At 53.6% G+C, this 24,699-nt stretch overlaps 1 protein-coding gene across 1 annotated transcript; it reads left to right on the forward strand.

The window, feature by feature from the left end:
- Positions 1-12,479: 12,479 nt before the first annotated feature.
- Positions 12,480-14,639, forward strand: GBX2 (gastrulation brain homeobox 2). The gene is made up of 2 exons (XM_049773696.1): positions 12,480-13,098; positions 14,061-14,639. The coding sequence occupies exons 1-2, from the start codon at positions 12,570-12,572 to the stop codon at positions 14,582-14,584; spliced, it is 1,053 nt and encodes a 350-aa protein (XP_049629653.1). The 5' UTR covers positions 12,480-12,569; the 3' UTR covers positions 14,585-14,639.
- The last annotated feature ends 10,060 nt before the right edge of the window (positions 14,640-24,699 follow it).

Below are 24,699 nucleotides of genomic sequence, written 5' to 3' on the forward strand. Positions count from 1 at the left end.
GTTCCTTCCTCCTCTTGTTGGATGAGAGAGAGGGAGAGAGAGAGAGAGAGAGAGAGAGAGAGAGAGAGAGAGAGAGAGAGAGAGAGAGAGAGAGAGAGAGAGAGAGAGAGAGAGAGAGAGAGAGAGAGAGAGAGAGAGAGAGAGAGAGAGAATATTGCTGGCCTGGGAACGCCCCCTCTGGGTCTCCAAGGAAAGCCGCCAGCCAGCAAAAAATAAAAGGGGGTTTGTGGAGTATCCATATCCTGGATCCTGGACCTGGAGCAACCTCGATTGATATTCAGAGGCCTGTGACAGTCGGGGCTCCCTCCGCCCCAGATCTGAGACGGAGACACGAACGTGGGGTCCACAGGTGTCTCGCGAACACGCGTGGACCGTCTCTCAGGCCCATGTAGGAACTCAGCCTCGCCATCCTTGCAGCGTCGCGTCTGCCAGGAGGGGGTGCTCGAGTGAAGGGGGAAAAAACAGCAATCACAGCACCCCACCGGACTAGGGTGGGAAGGTGAGAAGGGTCCACCTCACTCTGAAGTTTTCGGGGCTTCGCTCATTGGCAGGAGATCAGAGGCAGAGGCACAAGGCTGGCCCTGGGGTGGGGGGCGCGGGTGGCAGTGGGTTGGAGGGTGTAGGAAGACAAAAGATGCTGAGGAGCTGGAGATGCAAAAAAAGAGAGATGCAAAAAAGAGAGACGCAAAAAAGAAAAAGAGAGGGAGAGAGGGAGAGAGAGAGATGCATTAAAAAAAAAAAAGCTGCTTTTCTGCAACTGGGCCTCGTCCTGGGGTTTGCGGGGCGCCTCGCGCGGAGGCCAGCGGCGGAGCCATCCCAATCAGAAATGCGATTTCGAGTCCTAATGAACTTGATTGCGTGAACATTTATAATCCCCCCATGGCCTTAAATGAAATCAGATATAATCAGAGGATACAGGCAAGGGGTGTTTACGGCCGCCGCCGCTGCGGCGGGGCTTGCGGGACGGGGGCGACGCTGGGGCCCCGGTATTGATGTCGAAAATGATGGATAACGCGGAGATGGCAAATATACTATTTGTCTAATGGCTCGGCAATTAAATTCCCCTGTAAATGACCCATGCCTCATTTCATCCTAATCTATGGAATTTTGATTGAATTCGTCAGCCCTAATTGAAAAATACTGCGCTTTAATGTCTGCATTGCAGCCTAGGATGAGAGTGGTTTTAATGAGACAGTCGCGCGCACCCCACCCCTGCTCCCCATCCACACACACACACACACACACCCGGAATATTTGAGACTTTTTTTTATTTTTATTATTATTATTATTATTCGGAATTTAAAGTCAGTAGATTGCTCAACTGAGCGCTGAGATGTCCTCTTCCCGGACCCGCGTCCATCTATCTATCTATCTCCACTTCAGATTTAATCAGAGCACTTTGGGGCGGAGTGGAATGCAAGGCGGAGGGGACCCAGAAATGTGAACACGCGTGGGGGTGTGATTCATGGATTGGGGGTGTTGTGGGAAAGAGAAGGCGCCCCCCAGACCCATCCTGGCCTCCCTCCTGTTATCCCCCTGACCAAACCACCCCAGGCCAGGCGTCCCCATCCCTCCCTCTCCTCCAAGGAGGAGGCCTAGTTTGCTGGCACCCCCCGCAGAGGGGATGGGTGAGGTGGTGGTGGTGGTGGGGGGGGTGAAGAGCAACACGCTTTATATGCAAATGAAGGCGAAGCCATCCTGAGAAATTAGCTACTTGCTGAAGCATATTTACTAGATTGAAATGAAGTTAAAGAGAAAACATTGGAAGTCGTGCAAACGAGATAATTGGGCCACATTAAAAACTGGAGATGTTTGCTCCTTAAAAAAAAAAAAGGAAAAAAAAAAAAAAAAAGCTTGGGGTGGGTGGTGAAAGCGCACCCCCCCCCCTTTCCCAGGGTAGCTCTGAGACTGGAAGATGGACAAGGGGGTGCGCAGGACTTGAGCCTGTTGTGTCCTGCAGGAGGCACCGTCGAGCCATGGTCTGGACACTAGTGAAGGACAAGTGTCAGCTGAGTCCTTCACCCGCTCACACTGCTAGGTCCCCGACCCCCCCACCCCAGCACACCTCAGCCTCTAGAAGAGAGACCCTGGGTGAAGGAAGGGGATGGATCTGTGTGGTGGCTGGAGCAAATGGAGCTAAATATCCCCGGGAACCCACCTTCTTTCAGAATAATGTCGTCAGGGCGGCTTGTTTTGGCTCACCCGAGTTGATGGCTCTTTTTTGATGTTTAAGAAAAGGCTCGAAAATGCGTTTAGAAAAGTATATATATATATATATATATATATATATATATATATATATATATATATATATATATATATATATATATATGGGGCCGGAGCGGTGGCACAAGCAGTAGGGCGCCTGCCTTGCACACGTTAACTTAGGAGGAACCGTAGTTCCATCCCCCAGCGTCCCATATGGTCCCCCCCCCCCCAAGCCAGGAGAGATTTCTGAGCGCATAGCCAGGAGTAAACCCTTAGCGTCACTGGATGTGGTCCAAAAGGCATAAAAATAAATAAATAAATAAATAAATAAATAAATAAATAAATAAAATAAAAATCTCCTTGGGGTGCCAGACTGCGCTTAGGACGAATCGCAGTTCCATCCCCCAGCGTCCCATATGGTCCCCCCCAAGCCAGGAGAGATTTCTGAGCGCATAGCCAGGAGTAAACCCTTAGCGTTACTGGATGTGGTCCAAAAGGCATAAAAATAAATAAGTAAATAAATAAGTAAATAAAATAAAAATCTCCTTGGGGCGCCAGACTCTGCGCTCTGTTGGGAGCGCGCGCTGGGACAAGCACCGTCTCCCTTGGGTGCCCAGGAAAGTGGCTGGGCCGACCCCCAGGGCAGTGTTGAACGGGGGACTCTGTCTTCTCTTTCCCGGGGGCGGCGTATGATGAGATGTGGACCCGCCGCCACAGCCCAGATCCATTCGTGGCCTATGTTTTGTACAGAAACGCGCCAGAGTTTGGTGATCCCGGGCTGGTTTCCAAAAGGAATTCTCACCCCCTGCGCTCGCTCGTGGCTGGGACACCTGTTGCGAGGGATCTCCTCCCTGCCAAAAGATGGCTCCGTGTCTATCTGTAAATGGTGCTTTGAGCGCCTCCCACGAATGAACCCGAGTGTAAAGACGCGCTCGGGACTGCAGGGAGCAGGCCGGGATTCCCATGTTGCATATGAAAGCCGAGAAGAAGCCGGTGGTCCCGTGCCAAACGGCCTAGAGGCCCAGTGGGTCCATTCATGGACTTCCAGATACATGTGGCTGTAGAGCCAGAGGCACTTAGCTGCAAATTAATGGTGAGTTTTTAATACCTGTTCGCCTCCTGGAGGTCTGATTTTTTTCCCATCTCCTTTGCAACGAAGGTTTCTTTTGTGGCCCAGAAGTGACTAAGGGGGTAAAGTGGGAGGGTCTTTTTGGTAGTTATAGACAAAACAAAATTAGGGGTCTCCACCCTTCACACCCCAGCAGTATGAGTCCCCCCCCCCCCCACACCTTGCAGACGCAGGGGCGCGCAAACGGGCTCCAAAGCAAAAGCCATCACTCCTGTGGCCTCTAGCGGGCGCTCGCCCAATACTTGGGGTTTGCCAGGCCCAGACCTGGGGTTGTGGGACCTTAATAAATAAAACCGCTAATAAAATCGTTTCCTCTCGTTCCCCTGATAAAGTAATGATGTAATCATTACCTGAGTTATCTTTCTAGAACTGAAATCACCCTGTTAGATTATTAACATTAAAAATGGTCCAGATAGGAGCCAGAGGGTAGGGCATTCGCCTTGCACATGGCCACTACGGGTTCACCCCAGATGGTCCCCCAGCACACCATCAGTGTGATTTCCTTCATATAGGGCCAGGAGTAAGTCTTGAGCACTGCTGGTGTGGCCCAACACCTCCCCCCCCCGCACCCCCCCAATTTGACTTTTGCCAGAAATTTTTCAGTTTATCTGTTAGAGCATAAACTTCCCAAATGACTTACAACTTATCCATTGAACTAAATATGAAGGTTGGGCTTCTTCTTCGGGTGAGGCTGAACCCTAAGAATTCTGCCATGCCTTGGGGTGTTCACTGGTGTTCACTTTCTTGGGGTCTAAAAGAACTTGAGAAGGGGGTCAACAAGACATAAATGGGAGATGGGGGACCAGCATGATAAATCACTCCAGGCACTGGCCAGAGCCGCCTTGTCACCCCCACTCTCTAACCCCTGCCCCCCCCCACTTTCTACTGCTCCTGAGGTCTCTATCCCTCTTTCCTGGAGGTGCTGAACTCCCAGTCACTGTCCTGAGCACATGCTGCCATGCCCTAGTCAGGGTGTGAATGAGGTGCCTAGGGAGCCCCCAAACCCTCTTCTGGCATCCCTGGACATGACTTCTACAGGTCGCAGCCCCCTGGGATGTGTATATGTGGGACAGTGCTGTAGGAAGACTGGTATAGCCTGTACTCCCAGCACACCACTGACACCACAGTGCCCAGAAGCTAAAAAATAACACCCCTGGGGCCGGAGAGATAGCATGGAGGTAAGGCGTTTGCCTTTCATGCAGGAGGTCATCGGTTGGAATCCTGGTGCCCATATGGTCCCCTGTGCCTGCCAGGAGCAATTTCTGAGCCTGGAGCCAGGAATAACCCCTGAGCACTGCCGGGTGTGACCTAAAAACAAAAACAAAACAAAAAAAAAATAATAACACCCCTGGGTTAAACCTAAAACTGCCTGGAGTAGGGAGGAACAGGAGAAGGAGAGAGGGGAGGGAGGGAAGGAAGGAAGGAAGGAAGGAAGGAAGGAAGGAAGGAAGGAAGGAAGGAAGGAAGGAAGGAAGGAAGGAAGGAAGGAAGGAAGGAAGGAAGGAAGGAAGGAAGGGAGGGAGGGAGGGAGGGAAGGAGGGAGGGAGAGAAGGAAGAAGGGAGAAAAGGATGGAGGGAGGAGAGAGGTATAAAGGATGAAGAAGGAGTAAGGAAGGAGGGAAGGAGAGAAGAAAAGGGGATGAGGGAGGAAAGAAGGAAGGGAAGGTGGGAGGGAAATCACTCTCACATACAATATCCACCATTACACACACACACACACACACACACACACACACACACACACACAGAGTCATATTTCCTACAACCCCGTCTCTAGGGAGGATAGCACTACATCCTTCTGAATTCCCCCCCACGGGGTGCCCAGACCCCCTCTTTCTTTTGAGCCACAGGCTGGTATCAGAGGGAAGCACACATCCAACTTCAGGCTGGGTTATTCTCACCAAAAAGTGGGGTTTGGCTGCTCCCCCCAGGCATGCTGCACTACAGAGAGCCCAGCCACAGAGCCCTTTGTGTTCCCATGACAAATGGAGGCGATTCCCGGGCTGGGCGGCCCAGCCAACTGCCAACTCAGCCTCCAGCACCACCCCAGAGGAACTAGGCCCCTTTGGGGAGGTCCGTTTGGGGAGCTTGGAGGGGCAGGAGTAAAGGGGGTGCCAACTGTGAGAGATAGAACAGGCACTACCCAGGGCTTAGATCTGGGGCAACCCTTCCCCATCCCTGGATTCAATGACTCTCAGGATGCTCCAGGGCCAGGGATCAAAGATTCCCTTCAAGTGTCTGATCTGGGAGTTTTGGGGTCTCAAACAAAAAGCCACCTCTCTCAGGGCTCCTGGATGAGCCTCAGGGGTTTGGAGAAGAGTTGGGGTAGAGACAAAATGCTGCAACATTTCCACATTCTGGATGTTTTATCCCAATCGCCACTGTCCTTTGGATAGTGAGCATCTCCCCCAGGGGAGGAACCCCTCCTTTCACTGGGAAAGCCTGCCACTTAAAGGGGGGCAGGAGTCTTCCTGCCTTTTAGTGGTGGGTCATGGGTCACTAATGTTCCAGTTTTCCACAGATTCTGGTTGAGCATGAACTTTCTCCAGACTGCAGAGGGGGACTCAGCTAGAGGGGCCGCCCCCCCAACTATCTTCTAGCCCCATCTCTCTTTCCTGTCCCCTGTCCATCCTATGACCTTTTGAGGTCACTCCTGAGGGAGGAAGCAGTCACCCATGGCTGTTGCTGAATTTCTTATAGAAGGAAGTTTTCGGCTCAGCGCCCTCCTGCTTTTTTAGGGGGTCCACGGAGTGGGTGGGCGTGTTCTCCCCTCTGTCTAGGGTGGATTCACCAAGGTTAAATGGAGGCACCCCATTTGCGAGGCAAACCGCATCTTTTTGGAAGCACCCCTGCGGTGGGCAGGCATTAAGAATTTTTGGGAGGGAAAATGGGGTCCTCGAGGGGTTGCAGCCCACTACCCCAGGAGGGGCGCGCCAGACCCAGGGCCCCCCCTCTACTCCATTCCCCACACGTGTTTACCGAGCCTGGCCGCGGGGCGCGCAGAAAACGTGGCCTGGTCCAGTCCCGGCGTCTCCAGCGTCGAGTGCGTCCGTTCCTGGAACCAACCTGGAGGGATGGGGCGTGAGGCGGACAGCAGAGGGACTCCCAGCACCCGCCCTAGGCCGACGACCCCCTCACCCCTTCGTGCCCTCGGCCAAGATTAGCATCTCTGTGAAGCCCCTGGAACAAAGCCCGCTGTGCTGCAAGATGAAAGTGCGCGGCCGGGTGCTGGGGCGCGTTTGATATCCCCAAAGGTGCGGACATCGCGCCACTGCAGGGTGCCAGCTGCAAGGAGAGAAAACCAGGTGTCAAGGGCCGCACAACCTGAGACACCCCCCCTTCTCCAAGCACCCCGGGGGCCCGGTTTAAAGGGGGAGCGGCCTCCCCGCCACGGAGCTCCGCTAGCACCCTCGAAGCCCCTTTACGCTCACACCGGGTCAGCCACCTCACAGCTGGAACCTGGCAGTTGGCCTGGGCTGGCTCCCACACAGGCCCCCTTTTTGCAGGCAAGGCCCACTGAGGCTGAACCTCAGCCCCCCTAAGCCGTGAGTTTGAGCGCTTGGTTTTGTGGGGGTAAAACTTCCCGGGTGCTTCCTTATACACCCCAACCCCACCCCAAGAGGCTCCGACTCCCCAGGCTGAACTTTGAAATAGTTACAAGAAAGAACCTCTGCCTGGGCCCTGGAGTACAAGTTCCCCTATGTCGTAGGCGTGGGCTCCCGGGCCCCGCGAGATGCGATGGTGGTGGACAGGGACCCCCAAAAATCTGGACACGGTGGGACCCATCCAAGAGCACAGAGCCCCCTAAGAACAGGAGAAACACGCCCCACCCTTCCCATATATCGTGTGAGCTCCTGTCTAGCCCACTTAGCTCCCCCCAACAGCCTCGGCTGGGACCCCAAGTAATTAGGGCATTGGGGTGCGTTGGGCGACGCAAGTGGGAGCGTCTGGTTTCCCGGCCCGGGGATCTGCGAGAAACATTTCCCAACTCCCCCGAGGAATCGCCTGGAAGAAAAAAAGAAGTCTCTGGTTGGCAGGTTTTGTTTCTGCTACTTTGGGGTGGGTGGGAGGGGAGGACAAAAAAAAAAAAGGCAAACTTTCTACATAAGAATGTCGCGGCCAGCGCTCACGGTTTCTGCAAAGTGTTTCTTTTGGGGGCGCTTTAGAAAAAAAAAAAAAAGGCGCCCGTCCGGGCTTCCTGCGAAGTCAAGGAACAGAATAATGAAAGCAAAGACTTTTTATTTTATCAACCACTTGATCTTTGCTTGGGAAACTCTATTAATTGAATGGGTTTGCCTTTTTTGCCAGTCCTCTTTATCATTATTTATGGGCTTTAAATTGTTTCAAGTCCCCTTGACGTTCGATTTACAAGTTTGGGGACTTTTTTTGTTCTGCCTTTTGTCCTGGAGAAAGACATCGTGTTGGAAGTGCTTTGAAAAGCCAAACATGAGAGGTTAGCAATGAAAGGGAAGCGGGCGAGATCCCTTTTAATTCTGTCCCGTTGCTGAATGGCTCTTTTACATAATTGCAGGAGCTATTTCAAAGCCAGCCAAGGGCTGACTTCGGTTAGAACCACATGGAGTCTATTTTGGGCTTTCAGATTTAAAAAAAAAAAAAAAAAAAAGACTGAATAAAATAGTTTTAAAAAGATGAGGCTTCAATGCTTTCTGCTACTTGCAAATTGGTGTGTCTGATGAGAAATTTTTTACACAAGTACCCCATTGTAAGTATGTCTTGGGCCGGGGACGCTTCTGGGTTATCTGGGTGTGAATCCCAATTGCCGCTCCATAAATAAAACCCGGCCCCAGCTATTTCCCAACTATTGCCAGAAGCAAGAGCTGCCGCAAACCCCACTTAAATTCCCTATAAATAAAAACTGCGCGGTTGCCGGAGAAACCGGCCGCTCGCCTGGGACTGGGCAGGGGGATAAGAGGAGGCGGAGCACCACAGCTAAGCCCCGGGGGAGTCTCCGCCCCCACGAGGACTGGGGAGGGGGGGCTCCCAGTCAGACCCCTCTCCACCGAGCACCCAAGACCAGACCCTGAAAACACCCGGATCGCGCTGCCGCTTCTCAGACTGAACAGGTCTGGCCAGGCAGTTGGTGCTACATGAATATTCATCTCCATGTGCATTTTGCGTCCTGCCTCTGCCCATACACACCTGCATGCAAACGCTCCCGAGGACAGCCCTGAAGCGTGGAGACAACTTAATTACCAGCACTTTTACTAACGTCTGAGCTTTTAAGTGGCTTAATACGCTCTTGACACCCGCTTAGCAGCGCCAAGGAAAGTAGCCAGCAAGAAGCTTGGGCCAACTTCACCGACCAGGAAGCTCTGGGAAGGAAGAAAAAAAAAAGTTCCTGCAAGTTAACTACAGTTCAAGAATCCAGAACTGGGTTTGGAGAGGTGTAGTCCGGCAGATAAGGCGCTTGCCTTTGCACGCGCCTGACCCGGGTTCAATGCCCGGTACCCCACAAGGTCCTCCTGAACACTGCAGGAGTAATTTCCTCAGTGCAGGGGCAGGAGTAACCCCTGAGCATTGTTGGGTGTAAGGGGGGAAAAATAAAACAGATCTAACCTTCTGAAGTAGCCTTCATTTTTTTTAATAAAGGGGGCTGGGGGGAATCCCCAAAGCTGAGTAGTAAAGGCTTCTGCTGGTGGTTTTCCCCATGCATCTCAGTTCAGGCTGATTCTCCAAGGACAGTGCATTCTATAGTGGTGAGGAGTTCTGCAGGTAGGGATTGCAAGGATGCTTACTGTTGTACAGTCAGTCACTCATGGTACATAAATTCCTGTGAAGAGCAGCAGGGGAAAACTCTACAGACCTGTACAATTTGCAGTCCCGGCTCCAAAAACACTTTGCAGGGTACTGAGGTACCCCAATGGTTTCTGTTAATCACAGCAAAACATAAGGGCCTTTTTGTGAGGCTTACGGTCGTTTTCTCAACAGTTAAGCACAGGGGAGAGAAGACTCAGGCCTGGCATTCAAGGGGGGAAAGCACACTTAGTAAATAAAATTAATATTGATGAGAATTTTCTGAACTCCCTAATAAAAGATGAGTATTATAGCCCCCACCATGGATACTTCAACATGGCAATTTATGGACACAAATTAGCTGCCCTCAGATTATTTCAAGTGGATCTATCCTTTAACGGACCTAAACCTCATTGGGCTAAATGTAGAACCATTATCCAAATAAACACTGAAGTCCTCTCTCTCCGAACATAATCAGATGACTGAAGTCCCTAGAACAATATTTTGATGGCAGCACTGCACATCAGAGTTAAAGAAAACAGCGACACACCTCAGAGGCTGGCCAGTGTACAGCTACGAAGAGACTTGGCCCCAGGAAGCAAAATCAAGCCAAGAGTGGGGTGTTGTTTTTATTTTTATTAGTATTGCCCAAACCAGAGGTTTCCTACCCCCAGACAGTGTAAAGGCAACTATGATCTAAAGACACGGAATGTTTATTATCCTCATAAAGGAATCAGTTTTTTTGGTCCTGAGCCACTGTTTTCTCCTCCTTTTCCTTTCCTTCTTTTGTAGGGAGCGAGCCTGGGGACCCTACAGACATCCTTCTCCCCACTTCCCCAGATCCTATCCCTCTTCTATAACCTACGGGCCTGGGCGTGAAGGCAGCGCAGGCCTAGGAGCTGGAGTCCTAATGAATTCCTTTCAAACCGCCTGCTGCCAGAGCCATCTATTACAGCGGCCTGGAGTGGAGAAACGCTTCAGACGTCTTTGTCCCGGTGTGGGGGGCCGGGAGAGGGCGGGTGGGGGGGCGCTCCAGGCAGGGGCCGGCGAGTTCCTTGGGCACCCCGAGGCGCACAGAACAGAATAGAGTCCTCCCACTTTTCTTGCGACCCACGGCTGGGCTGTGGATTCCTCCCCCCACAACCAACCCCCCCCCAACTCCTGCTTTAAGTGGTGATTCGGTCTTAACACGTCCCCGGGGGGCCTGGCGGGGGGGGGGGTTCGGAGACAGAAAAAGAGGAAGATGGAGAAAGAAGAGCTTCAAAGAATCGGGTCGATAAATTCATAAAGATCGATTTATCTTTATCTCCCAATTAAATGTGCTTGTAAGTGATACAGAACACACGTTCAACACGCCGACTCCCCAATCACTAGCTCCTCGGCGTGAGTTGATTTTTAATGGCCGGTGTTAACAATGCCCTTCGCTCCCTCTCCTTCATCCCTCTGCCCCCCCATTCCTCTCTCTCTCTCTCTCTCTCTCTCTCTCTCTCTCTCTCTCTCTCTCTCTCTCTCTCTCTCTCTCTCTCACTTACTCTCTTCTCTTACTCACACTCTTTCTCTTTCTCTCTCTTGGTGGGTGCAAATTCCAGGGGTTCGGGGTAACTTCTCCAGCTTGCAACTTGCAGCCAGGCCCCAGGGCGCAAACTGGCGCTGGAGCGCTCTGTCCAGCTCCTCGAAACGGTCCCAATTTTTTTTTTCCTTAAAAAAATAAAACCCCAAATTTGGAGACCAGCCACCTATAATGTGAAAAGTCCCTTCTCTAGCGTCACCCCCTCTTTCCCAGACCCCTTCTTCCTCCACGATTCTGTTTGTTTGTTTTTTTTGCCTTTTATTTTTTTACCATCGTCGTGACAGGGAGGGACAACATCTTCGGGGGTTCATCGCTCACTCGATCCTGCAGGAAGCCAAAGGGAGCTCCGGGCACCCTCGAATCCTCGCGCTGGAGCCCGGGGAAGAAGGCGGCGGTGGCGTCGGCGCCCGGTGTGAGCTTGCTCCCTCGTTTCTCAACGTGCTTAATTAGCGCCTATTTACCAAACGCAGCTTTTTATTTGAGCAAACATCATAAAGCTTTCATCAGGATCATCTCAACGTTCTACAATCTGGAGGCGCAGCGACTCTCCCCCCTCCCCACCAACCCACCCACCCTTAGCTAGCTAGCTTAGCTCGCTCCCCGAGGATGGAGCGGATAAAGGATTCGCTTTATTATCATAATTATCGTGGCTGTTATTTGGGTGGCGCGCGGGCAAAGTGTGTAAATAGGTGGCGATGATTAAGAATGTCATGAAAAATGAGAGTGGGGGGGACCAGTCGCTCATGGGAGAAACTGGGGGGGGGAGTCGCAAGGTCCCCCCAAAATAACCAAGGACCCCCCCCCCCATTCTCCCAGCTAGTTTCCACAGCTGGATGAGGAGGAGTTGGAAGGCCGGAGAGATAGCCTGGAGGTAAGGCGTTTTGCTTGGCATGCAGAAGGATGGTGGTTCGAATCCCGACATCCCATAGGGTCCCCCGAGCCTGCCAGGAGCGATTTCTGAGCGTAGAGCCAAGAGGAACCCCTGAGGCCTGCCGAGTATGACCCAAACCCCCCACCAAAAAAGGTCAGAACCTGACCTCACATCCCCAAAACCCCAAAAACCTCGCTCGGAGGAGCAGCAGGTATTACCAGCGCGTTGTGCTAGGGATTGCGGGATGGGTGAGGTTTGTTCAAACGTAAATAAGAAAGCCAAAACATAATAAAAAATCGCTCTAGAGAGGTCCGCCGCGGCCGGACCCCCAAAGAGCTCCAGTTTTGAGGTGCTCATCGCCGCCGCTCTCAAGTTTTCGGGGCGATGGGCTTGGATGCGCGCCGACCCGGAGTCGCCCGCAGGCCCGCGCGCTCCCTGCCAGCGTAGGCTGGGATGGGGGCGTGGCGCTTCCAAACCACGCCCCCGGAGAGGATCAGCCAATGGGCGTTGGCGCAGCGCCCCACGTGACGCGAGCCCGGCCGGGCGGCAGCAAAATGTGAATGAGAACGACGAGCGCGAGTTAAAGGGACTGGCGGCGCCCGCCGAGACCAGCGCGCCCGGCTCCGCGCGCTCCCCAAGCGGCCCGTGGGACGATCGGACGGCTGCGGGGCGCGATCCAAGGCCGTAGACGCGACGCGGGAGGGCTCGTGGCTTTGCCGAAGCGGGCGGCGACTGCAGCGCGCCCGTGGGGGGGGACCTTTTTGGGGTCCTCTCCTCTTCCACTTTCGGGGCGCTCACCCCGGCTTCCACCCGCAGCCACGCGCGCGCCGGCTATGCTGGGGGTCCGGTACTGAGAAGGAGGCGGAGTGCTCCAGGGACCCCTCCCCACCCACCCCTCTCTCTCGCCCCGGTGCCCGGCGCTTGGGGCTCGGAGCGCCCCTGGCAGCGCTCGCGGCGCCCGGCCGACTGCCCGGAGGCGGCGGTGCGATCGCGAAGACTTTTCGCTCCCCGCTGGCCGGCCTCTCCCGAGCGCGTCTATGAGCGCGGCGTTCCCGCCTTCGCTGATGATGATGCAGCGCCCGTTGGGGAGTAGCACGGCCTTCAGCATAGACTCCCTGATCGGCAGCCCGCCGCAACCCAGCCCCGGCCACTTCGTCTACACCGGCTACCCCATGTTCATGCCCTACCGGCCCGTGGTGCTGCCCCCGCCGCCGCCGCCGCCGCCCGCCTTGCCCCAGGCCGCGCTGCAGCCCGCGCTGCCGCCCGCGCACCCGCACCACCAGATCCCCAGCCTGCCCACCGGCTTCTGCTCCAGCCTGGCGCAGGGCATGGCGCTCACCTCCACGCTCATGGCCACGCTGCCCGGAGGCTTCTCCGCGTCGCCCCAGCACCAGGAGGCGGCGGCCGCCCGCAAGTTCGCGCCGCAGCCCTTGCCCGGCGCGGGCGGCGGCAACTTCGACAAGGCGGAGGCGCTGCCAGGCGACGCGGAGGATGGCAAAGCCTTCCTCGCCAAGGAGGGCTCACTGCTCGCCTTCTCCGCGGCCGAGGCGGTGCAGGCGTCGCTGGGTGAGTGAGTCGGCGGCCCTAAAGGCGGCGGGGGGTCGTGGGGTGCCTGGGAAGGGGCGGGAGAGGAGCGAGGGCGAGTCCCGCCTGACCCCTTTGCCCCCGCTTCCCCCCCCCCTGCTTTCTGGGCCTTCAGGAGCTTTGGGACACACGCCACACGCATGCACACACAAGCACACGCATGCACACACACGCACACGCATGCAAACACACAACAAACAGCAGCCACGATGGGTGCCTGGAGCGCCCCGGCCCGCTTCTGAGATGTGTCTGCTGCGAGTTGACCGGGTGTTCTCTATAGGCATTCTCTGCACCCAGCGCCCTAACAGTTACTGAGGTTCCTTCGCAAGGCGGGTGGGTTTAGGGGTCGGGGAGAGGAACTCAGGGTCTGGGAGAGGAAGGAACGCGGGGCGGTGCGCCCCAGCCATGCGTGCGCCCTGAAGTGGCCAGAGCGACTTTATCCCAAATCGGATTCGTGTGTGTGTGTGTGTGTGTGTGTGTGTGTGTGTGTGTGTGTGTGTGTGTCGGGGCACCTGCGGGAAACTTTCTAGGTTCTGAAACTTCCCACTGACCGATAGATATTCTCAATCTCCTAGTCCCAACCCCCTTAAAAAAAATACCTGGTCTGTGATGTGATGATCAATACAGACTATTTCCTGCTGGGGGGAATGAAACTAAAGTTCACTACATTTTTAGTGGCCATGGGGAGGCCTGAGGAGCAGGCCTAGCGGCCCGGGCAGTAATATTCTAGGTCCAGAAGTCCCCTCTTCTCCTCTTTAAGCTTTCTCACGCCCCCCCCCCCAGCATATCCCCCTCCAGGAAATTACAGTGCGTTAATGTCACCGAGAGACAATCTGCCATCAGGGTGGGAAGGGGCGGGGGATGGCCAAGTGGCCGCTGGGAGACATAAAGCAAGGCCCCGGGCGTGTGAAATGTAATCAAGCCCTCGGGTTTTTGCTTTCCAGTTGGGGCCGTGCGAGGACAAGGGAAAGACGAAGCGAAGGGGGAAGATGACCCGAAGGGCAAGGAGGAGAGCTTCTCGCTGGAGAGCGATCTGGACTACAGCTCGGATGACAACCTCCCGGGCCAGACGTCGCACAAGGAGGAAGACTCGGGCCACGCGCTGGAGGAGCCCACCGCGAGCGGCGGCGGGGCCGGCAGCACCACATCCACCGGCAAGAACCGTCGGAGGCGGACTGCCTTCACCAGCGAGCAGCTGCTGGAGCTGGAGAAAGAGTTCCACTGTAAAAAGTACCTCTCGCTGACCGAGCGCTCGCAGATCGCGCATGCCCTCAAACTCAGCGAGGTGCAGGTCAAGATCTGGTTCCAGAACCGCCGGGCCAAGTGGAAACGGGTGAAGGCAGGCAATGCCAACTCCAAGACGGGCGAGCCCTCCCGGAACCCCAAGATCGTCGTCCCCATCCCCGTTCATGTCAGCCGGTTTGCAATTCGAAGTCAGCACCAGCAGCTGGAGCAGGCCCGGCCCTGAAGGCCTCTGGCTGTGGGGGGGGGCCTGATTTCCCTCCAGTGGTGAACCCTTCTTTCCCTTTCCTCACAGTTCTGAAGCTACATTCAAAGTCACCCCCTTGCACCCCCAACGTCGGTCATCATTTTCCCTCCCCTACCCCCGGCAAATCGAGTCTATTCAGGAAACTGGCCGCCAAGATTGCTTTGGGAAGGTGTCCCCGCAGCTGAAGACAACCACGCTACATATTTATTATCCTCTCCTACTTTGTACATAGATATCTATATAGACTGGATCTCAGCTGCAGTATTTGGAAAGTTAAGAGGACCCCTGTCTCCCCCAAGTCGTACTATCCGTGTACAAGAAATCCGGAAGAATTCTTGCACTGGCTTCCGCTCCTTTCCTTGCTTTTTGGCAGAGGTAACCAGCGTCACCACGAGGAACTGACGCCCCCCCAGGCTCACCCAAGTTCGTTTCTGTTCTGGCTTTGTTTTGTTGGTTGAGTTGACTGAGGAGCGGAGGAGGTTGAGGGCAGCCGGGATATTTGCTTTGTGTCCGTTTAGAGCCTGGCTTTCTTTCCTGAGGGTCGCCTTCTCCTTGTCGATCCATGTTCTAAGCACGTCTCCGTTGTGTTTAATTTATTTCATTGTAGCTTATTTTTTCGTTTTAAGTTATGCCATGGAAACAATCTCGGTCTTGTGAATAATAAAAAAGGAGAGAGAGAAAGAGAAGAGAGAGGGGAAAAAAAAAAAAAAGACCAACCTTGGGTCTTCTCAATGTCCAGGTTTGTCTGCTTAGAGAACGCGGTGGGACTGCTGGTTCTGGCTCCTTGAACGAGTCTCACTGCAAAGGGCCGGTTGGAACCTCGCTGTAGCTTCCCGAGGGGGTTTGAAATTGAACCGCAAATGCTCGGTTTAGGAAACCTCATTTTCCCCTTAGAGCTCAGCTATCGGGATGCTCCCCTGAGCACCCCACCATCCATATCCAGGAGGTTGGCAAACTTGGGCAGGAGATGCACTGGGCGGTTGCCCAGAGAAGCGGGCCCCGAGCGCGCGCGGGACTGTTGGAGCTTTGGAACCAAGTCCTGCAGCCCGGGAGCGCCGACTCCCTGCAGGAAAAGAGGTTCCTCGCCCGCAACCCCGCCCCGACTAGAAGCGGGGCTACTAGGCTAGCCCGGCTGGGCCCAGGGCCCATAAATCAAGACCCGGTGTCAGGTTGCGACATTTGCCCAGGCCCCGAACAGAGATTGGAACAGGGCAGGCTGCGCCTGGGGCAGGCAGGGCTTGTCCCATTCAAGTGGGGTGAGAAGGGGGCAGGACCCGACCACCCCCCACCCTGAGGGCAGAGTAGAGGAAGCCAGTCAGCGTCACAAATAGACTGGGGGAGAACCTGAGGGTCGCTTGGCGGGAAAATCTGAGAACTGGGCACCTTCCTGCTTTAGTTTGGGGTGTGCCCGGATCCCCTACCCATGACCTTCTCAGACCTAGTGGAGACAGCAGTGGAGCGGGTGAGCGCGATCTGTACCAGAGCCGGTGGCGGCCGCCACACAAGCACCCCGAAATCGTAGGGACAAAAATCCTAGATGCTTTGGTCAACGCGGCCTTGCAGCCAAAAGCCCAGAACCAACCCTGCGCTCAGCCGCTCCTCGCCGCGGGTCAATACTGCTATTGACGCAATTTATCCGGCTAGCAAAGGGCCACCGCCCCGCGGCGCTCTGGGCTTGGGGACCCAACCTTTGCCCCGTACCTCCTGCCAGAAAGAGGCGAGGGCTCGGCACTACCGCTCTGCCGCCTTCCCGCTGGTTTCCAAGATTTTCAGAGGGGTGGAGGTGGTGAGAATGCTTCGGCCTCCTTGAGCCTCATCTAACTGCGAGGTCTCTGGGACCTCCACCAGGGTGTATCTGGCTAACCCCACGCTTGACCCACCATATTCCTTAGCTTCTCTGATCTGCTCGGGACAGCCCAGCTCATCCAGGTTCTTGATGCGCGCTGTGTGCTTTAGGGCAGGTCCCCATGAACCTGTGCAGCAGCCATGGTCACTGGGTTAGTGGAGTCCTAAGGTTAGTGAGATCTCAATGTGTAGAGAAGTTCACACCACAGCTCCAAATGGATGAGGGTGCGCCCATATGGTCTGGGGTAAGCAGGGAGAAACCCACTCAGTGGACACAACCGGTGCCCCCCATAAATCCATCCTCCAGAACCTGAGTACCCTTTCCCTACTATCTCCAAAAGTCCATGCGTGGCAGGTATGGAGAACTTGCAGGGGCAAGAGGCATAATTTTTCCATAGGCAGAGAAACTCTACGTGCCTTCTGGAACACCCTACGCTGGAATCTCAGCATGGGGGGTCCATCTCAGGAACCCGTCCTGGCCGATGGAAACATGGGGAATGGAGCAAACATCAGAATTATGCTCCTCTCAGCGCCCCACTCCACTATTTCCTTCGCCCCCAGAGCCAGGCGCAGAGGCCGCTGCCCCAGAGACAGGCCAAGGGGAGGAAGATAAACAAGCTGCGCTTGACGCTGCTGTCATCATGGCCATCATCAGAGCTTTCATTTGGTTGCCTAATGAGTCACATCACAGGCAGAGAGAAAAATTGTCAATCGCCTGGGCCCTAATGAATTTTTTTGCAAATTGTAATCAAGCCAGGCCGTCTCAGCTGGCTGATTAATGAGCCCCACGAGGCTCGGCCAGCACCTCAGCTTTTTATTCCATCCCGTCCTCCCTGCACTAAATTAACAGCAACTTGTCTGAGCTTCAAATTAACTCCCAATGATTAATTCTGATGGGGGGGCCTGAAGAATAGCTTGTTCTAATAGGCTCTGGCCTGAGATGCTGTTGGAAATTAATACACTTCCCCTTTGGCTGCCGGCTTTAATCCAAGGTTGGGTTTTGACATCACTATATTTGTTGTTACAATAAATTCCACTTACATCTGCAGATCAAATAATTACGCTTGGGAGTGCCACAGACCCCCACACCACCCCCTCCACACCACCCCTCCCCAGGCTTTAGGGTTCGCCTACACACACCATTCAACTGACCAACAGAGGAACCAGGGTCCCTCCCCCCCACCAACAGGCACCCCACTGGGAGATCCCCTGGCCCAGCATCCGCCCTTTTGCAGATCTCAAGTACTTGGGAAAACATTCCAGCTGGGTCCCACATTCTGTCTTTGGATTGGTCTCAGCTTTCCAAAAGCCTCCACCTCCTGCTCTCCATCCTCCACCTGCAGAGTCTGAGGGACACTGACCAGCCCCAACCACACCATTACTTGGAACTTCTTCAACCTCAGCTCATCTGGGGACTTTGCAGACTTGGAGCTTTCAGTCCGTACCACCTCTCTCTAATCTTCATCCTCAGGGTCTTTGCTACTCAGCAGTAGGGATGGAGGGGGGAGGTCAAGCTTGCTTGCTCTTCAGACATGGTTTGCCTCTCACGACTGGCCCAGGAGCTGTTCAGATCCCCAACTTCATCACCGCTTTCTTCAGCTGCATCAGTGTGTCTGACTTACTTGACTTCATCATTCCCCCAGTGCCTGGCGAGCCCACTTGTTCTGTCCCACCCAGAGTCACCAGCTATTCCAAGAGGGTGGCCTTGGTGGTCTTAAGATCTAGTCATATCTGGGTTCTGCTCCAGGACCTTCTCAGCACCTGAGTGTCTCTGTGCGTGTCCATTAGCAATACTTGGTGGCAGCCCAGCTTTGGCACCCTGTCTCAGGGACAGTAGGTAAAGACTTAGATGACCCTGCAGCAGAGTGGTCTGACAGCCTGGGCCACAGACTACTGGCAAAGAGGCTCAGGGGTGCATACCCCTGACACCCCAGGTCTCTGCCGAGGTTCAGAACTGAGAAGGTGATCAGTCAGTTCACTGTCAATTCTGACATTCAGGGGTTTCATGGACAGCCACAGCATGGCATGACCTCCACGACTCACTCAGCTCTTGGCTCCAGGACAGTCAGTTTCTAGGGTCTGGGGTAAAACCCACAAACATACATCGGGTGTTCCAGGAGTGGCCTGGGCAAAGGGATGAGGGTTGGGGGAAAAACATTCATCTTCATTTCGGGCCCCTTATGGTGTAAACAGGAGAAATATGATCTCGGTAACTGAACTTGAATGCAAATCACAGTGTCAGAGTAATAAAGCACCTGAAACGCCACCACACAAAAGCAGCACCATATGTATAGAGACAACCTGCATCAATTAGGAATTACATCATCAGAATTGATCGTCTATTGGAACTCTTCGAAGCTCACTTCCGCCCCACCAGGCTCTGCGGCAAGGTCATGGACCTGTGTGGTCTTTGGTTCTGGGGAAGGTTAGAGGCTTGGGGCAGTTCCTCAGGCCACCTGGGGGCAGTGGAGGGGAAAGGCCAGAACCCATGGCAGCCTGGGGTGTGCTATCTGGACCCTAGGAAAATGACCTACACTCCCAGACCAACTAACTCCTCATGGCCAACAGGCAGCAGCAATGGTAGTTCAGGGCTCGCTCCCTATAGGTCCTAAGTGGAGCCTCTGTGGAATGAGCAGGATTGGGGAAGCCCTGAGTGTTGGTTTGTGGGGCGCTGGGTCATCCTCTTCACGTTGGTCAGCTTCCTTCCTCTCTGGATCCCCAATACACTAGGCTCCCAGCCTCTGGAGGGCAGAAAAGGGCTCCCCAAGCGTCTGGTAAAGTTCAGTGTCCACTGGGTTTCCTCAGTGTGGGACTCTGGGGGTCCCCAGCCTCTGGGCTCTCCCTGAAATTCCTTGACCACTGTAGGGGGTTAGTGCTTGGCTCCCGCAGTTCAACCTACATTTAGTCCACAACCTGCTGGTTCTCTGAGTTTCCCAGACCTCCCCCTGCCTTCACCTCCCCCAGCCACTGCTGCCCTCTGTCTGGTGCATGCGCCTCCCCCCCCCCCCCCCCGCATTTCAAGTGGAACTGGATCTAGCTGGAACTGGAGGAGCTTACACCCCTTCCCAAACGCAGAGCTTCGCCTCACTTCTTGCACCAGCCTCGAGCATCCCCTCACCGCACCCCCAAGCTGGCCAGACACGCAAAGCGCAACTAACCGTTGGTACCCAACATGCGCAGCAAGTTTCAGGGCGGCACAGAGAACCAGCCCCAGACTGGATTCTGGCCTAGTGCGACCCAGGAATTGGGGGGGGGGAGACCCTGAGATCAGGGACCCGGATGTCGCCCCCACCGCGACCCCCAGCACACACGCCTCTCCTTTTCCCGCCTCCGGGCCTCCTCGCAGTGTGGCCTTTGTCATGAGGGTTGCTCTGTGTTGTGGCCGCGCGTCCTCTTAAAGGACTCGGCCCCCTGAAGCGGTGGCATGACAAAGGCCTCAATGGGATTACACCCTTCTTGGCCCCCTGAGCCGCCCCCTGGCCCCCTACTTCCAAACCCCAACGTGCTCCGCCCCCAGCTCCGTTACTACCGCTGCACCTGGCTCGAAGGGGACCGCGCAGCGCCTTGGGGGCACACTGGGGTTTGGAAGTGGCCGCCGAGGGACCCCGGGGAACTAGGGAGAGAGTCCGGGTTTTGAATGACAAACCCTGGCTACACTATAGAAGGCCACTCGAGTGCACCCCAACCTGGTCCTGGGGTTCTGAGGAGCCTCCTGCATATGATGCGGTCAGTCACGACCTATGGGGTGGCCTGGAATACCCCCAACCCTGATTTGCACAAGCCTTGGGCACTTTGGCCTACGCCACTGGTATGCACCCAGTTTGGGGCAGGCGAAGGGAGGGACGCTGGCCGTGGGCAAAGAGCAGTGAGACCTTCCTACTCCCTGATGAGGGAGGAGCCCTGTGAGGGAGGATAAGGTAAAAGGTTCTGGGACGTGAGACCCTGTTTCACGTTTATTTTCTTCTTTTGAAGCCCTGGTTTTAGTTCAGACTGGATGCTTCTGGCAGCAGAGGGAGCCCAGAGCCGAGCAAAATTCTGGGGGTCCCTCTCTGGAACTCCTGTTTGACTCTGGGATGGATGGACATTATGATAAGACAGGAAGTGTGTGGGCCACAGAGTGTGACGCTATGACACACATGGCAGAGCAGAAGGTGTGTTGATAGCATGATGGTTGGTTGACTCATCTGAGGGGAGGTCAGAGTAGACTTTTCACCTGCATGGGTCTGACCCTGGTGCAGTCCTCTTCTGCTCTGCCTTCCACTGCCACACACACACACACACACACACACACACACACACACACACACACACACCCTCCCCAGCATTCACAGAGGCAGGAGGCCCCTCACCCCTTCCCACCCCACCCCAGTCCCAGTTCAGGGCCATGAACCTCAACCTGCTCCTGTAGTCTCAATCTCTGTGTTCCATCCTGTGGAAAGGCCCCAGCCTTCCAGAACTGAAGCTAGGGGAGGGGGCCCCCAGTTCTGGTTAGCCCTGCTTGTCAGCCCAGGGTATGGGATGTGCCTGGGGGTACTGACTCTATCTGGGCTGGTCTTTCCCATCACACTTTAGTGGAGTGTCTCCATAAACATGTCCATCATAAAGCAAGACAGATGTGTCCTGTGCAGGCCTTATCCCTTACGTCTCAACCCGCAGCAGGCAGGGCACTGGCCTTGCATGTAGGCACCCCAGGTTTGACCCTGGGTCACCACACATGAGAACCCCTTTATCTAGAACCAAGCTAGGAGTGATCGCTGAGCACAAAATTAGGAGTAAATTCTGAGCACTAGTGGATGTGGCCCAAAACCAAGCAATCAAAAAGACTGGAGAGATAGTACAGTGGGAACTGCAATTGCCATGCTTGTGGGTAATTGGGGTTCGATTCCCAGAATGCCAAATGGTCCTCTGAACCCCACCAGGAGTGATCCCTGAGCCCAGAGCCCAGAGTAAGTCCTGAGAACTTCCAGGTATGGCAAAACAAACAAACAACCAGGAATAAATAAAAAACAACTCTAAGATGGGAACAGATTCTAGAAGCCTAATAATAATGAACTCTTGGCTTTAAGAAGAGAGTTATCAATTGGACTGAAGTGACAGTACAGCAGGTAGGTCCTTTACCTCGCACATGATCAGGGTTCAAACACCACCAGCATCCCAGAGGATCTCCCAAGTAGGGAGTAATTCCTGAGCACAGAGCCAGGAATAACCCCTGAACACTGTGAGTGTACCCTCCCCCAAAAGATAGAGTCATAAATTCAGCACTGTTTATTGAAAACTCTGTGGTAAGCCCCATGCCCAGGCAGACAAGAGTCTGTACTGAGCTTCTGTCTATGGCACTGTGGCATCCCTTAGTGCTCAGGCCTCTTCTGAGCACTGGACAAGAATTAATTGAGGGCCCGGAGAGATAGCACAGCGGTGTTTGCCTTGCAAGTAGCCGATCCAGGACCAAAGGTTGTTGGTTTGAATCCCGGTGTCCCATATGGTCCCCCGTGCCTGCCAGGAGCTATTTCTGAGCAGACAGCCAGGAGTAACACCTGAGCATCGCCGGGTGTGGCCCAAAAACCAAAAACCAAAAAAAAAAAAAAAAAGAAGAAGAATTAATTGAGTCCTTCAAACTTTCTGGATTAGGTATTTTGCCAACCTCTACAAAATCACTGTGATTTGCTAGCATTTTCTTTTTTGTTTGTTTGTTTTACTTTTGAGTTTTTGGGTCATACCTGGCGGCACTCAGGGGTTAGTCCTGGCTCTGTGCTCAGAAATCACTCCTGGCAGGCTCAGGGGACCATATGGGAAGCTGGGGATCAAACCTGGGTCTGTCCCAGATTGGCCACATGCAAGGTAAACTGTGATATCGCTCTGGTCCCTGCTAGCATTTTCCTTTGAGGAGGATATGTCTAGAGGTGCTCATAGGTCACTTTTGGCTCTATGCTCAACATGCTTGATGGTGCTTGGGGAATCATAAGTGATACCAAGATGTGAACCATGACCATGCACACAGCCATATGCAGGACAAGTGCTTTAACTCTGTACAGTCTCTCTAGCCCAATTTGCTAACATTTTTCAACCTACAAAGTGTCAATTTGGCAATGCTGTGATGCACATTTTGCAGACGAGAAAACCAAGCAACAGAGAGATTAAGAACAAGTCTATAGTTAGTAATAGGTAGATGAAGTAGATAGGTAGATGAAGGGCTTAAAGCCAGTTAATCTGGCTCCAGCCTTGGTTCTCCTAAGATTCTATCACTAGAGCCCTCTGAGGGCTGGGGCACCTCCATGGCACACAGGAGCCCAGGTGGGATCCCAGGCACTGCATTGTCTCTTGAGCACTGCTGAGAATAACTCCTGAACACTTCTATATGTAGTCCTCCCACACACAATAAAAGAGAAAAAAATTTTTTTGGTTTTTGGATTTTGGTTTTTGGGTCACACCTGGCAACGCTCAGGGGTTCCTCCTGGCTCTACACTCAGAAAACGCTCCTGGCATGCTCGGGGGACCATATGGGATGCCAGGATTCGAACTGCCGTCCTTCTGCATGCAAGAAAATGCTTTACCTCCATGCTATCTCTCCAGCCCCACAATAAAATATTTTTTAAAATGCTCTCAATAGGGGCTGGAGTGGTGGCACAGCCATAAGGCGTTCACCTTACACACGTCTGACTTAGGACAGACTGCGGTTTGATCCCCCGGCATCCCATACGGTCCCCCAAGCCAGGAGTAATTTCTGAGCACATAGCTAGGAGTAACCCCTGAGAGTCACCCAAAAAAAAACAAAAAATAAAAATGCTTTCAATAGACTATATATTAGTTAGATGTAGATTCTGGGAAGTTTAATTTTATTTGAAAATGTAATCCATGGGGCCAGAGAGATAGCATGGAGGCAAGGCATTTGCCTTGCATGCAGAAGGATGGTGATTTGAATCCTGGCATCCCATATAAGTCCCCTGAGCCTGCCGGGAGCGATTCTGAGTGTAGAGCCAGGAGTAACCCCTGAGTGCTGCCAGGTGGGACCCAAAAACCAAAAACCAAAAAAAAAAAAATGTAATCTATAAATAAGAAAAGTGCAAAAATGATGAAAAAGAAGAATGGTTGCATGTGTGGCTTTAGATAATACTAATTGAGGGGAAAGACAGACCCGAGCTTCCCTCCTCCCTACTGCAGATCAATTAGGGCTGGATTAAAGGGCTAAAGGTATAAGGAAACTTTCCACCTAGGAAGGATTAGTTGGATAATTATCTGCTAAGGATATAAGGGAAGAGCAACAAATCTTCTTCCTTAAAAAAAAAAAAAAAGAAAGAAAACCACAACAGAACACAACAACCCTTCAGTTCCTCAGCATTAAAAGATCTCTCAGTGATCAACTGTAACTGGGGGAAATTCCTGTCAGAAGCAAGATGAGGTGGATGTGTGTGTCCACAGAGAGAAGGAAGCTTGGGGAAAGAACATAGTTGGACCATTTCCCCAGCAGAGGGGAACAGAACCTGGACCCCACATATATTCATGAACACATCTCACATGCAAGATTTGCTTTGGTCAATAAAGTTCTTGTCCTACAACAGAGGTCATTAGCTACATGGGGTGGGGTGGGGGAGAGGAACAGGCATGAAAGAAGCTACACATGTGTTAGAAAGGCAGATGCCACGAAAACATACATCCACGTCGGGGAGGTGAAGGAGGCAGAAGGGGAAGTTGGAGGTGCTATTTCAAGGTGGAGGTCAGGAATCATGTGGCCTATAAGGTGAGGGTAAGTGGGTAAGTCTCCGATAGAATAAGGAAACAAGAAATGCTCGTTGTAGGGAAAAGAGAATTCCAGGTGGTGCAGCCCAGTCACCAGGCTAGGACCAGAGCAAGCAGGCAGGGAGATGAAGCATCAAAGGGCTGCTTGAGGTCATTGATCAGGGCAGGCTCTGGAGAGAATTTCAGATTGTGTTCCAAAGCTTTGGTGTGTGTGTGTGTGTGTGTGTGTGTGTGTGTGTGTGTGTGTGTGCACGCGCGCACATGCATGCATAGCTCAGAAATGCATTTGTCTATATTTTAATTGTGTAAAATCCCACAAATGATGCAACTCAATGATAAAAATTAAGAGCAAAATGAGGGCCTGTAGAGATAGCACAGCGGCGTTTGCCTTGCAAGCAGCCGATCCAGGACCAAAGGTGGTTGGTTCGAATCCCGGTGTCCCATATGGTCCCCCATGCCTGCCAGGAGCTATTTCTGAGCAGACAGCCAGGAGTAACCCCTGAGCACCGGGGGGG

The sequence above is a fragment of the Suncus etruscus genome, chromosome 5 (assembly GCF_024139225.1).
Source record: "Suncus etruscus isolate mSunEtr1 chromosome 5, mSunEtr1.pri.cur, whole genome shotgun sequence".
Taxonomy (NCBI): domain Eukaryota; kingdom Metazoa; phylum Chordata; class Mammalia; order Eulipotyphla; family Soricidae; genus Suncus; species Suncus etruscus.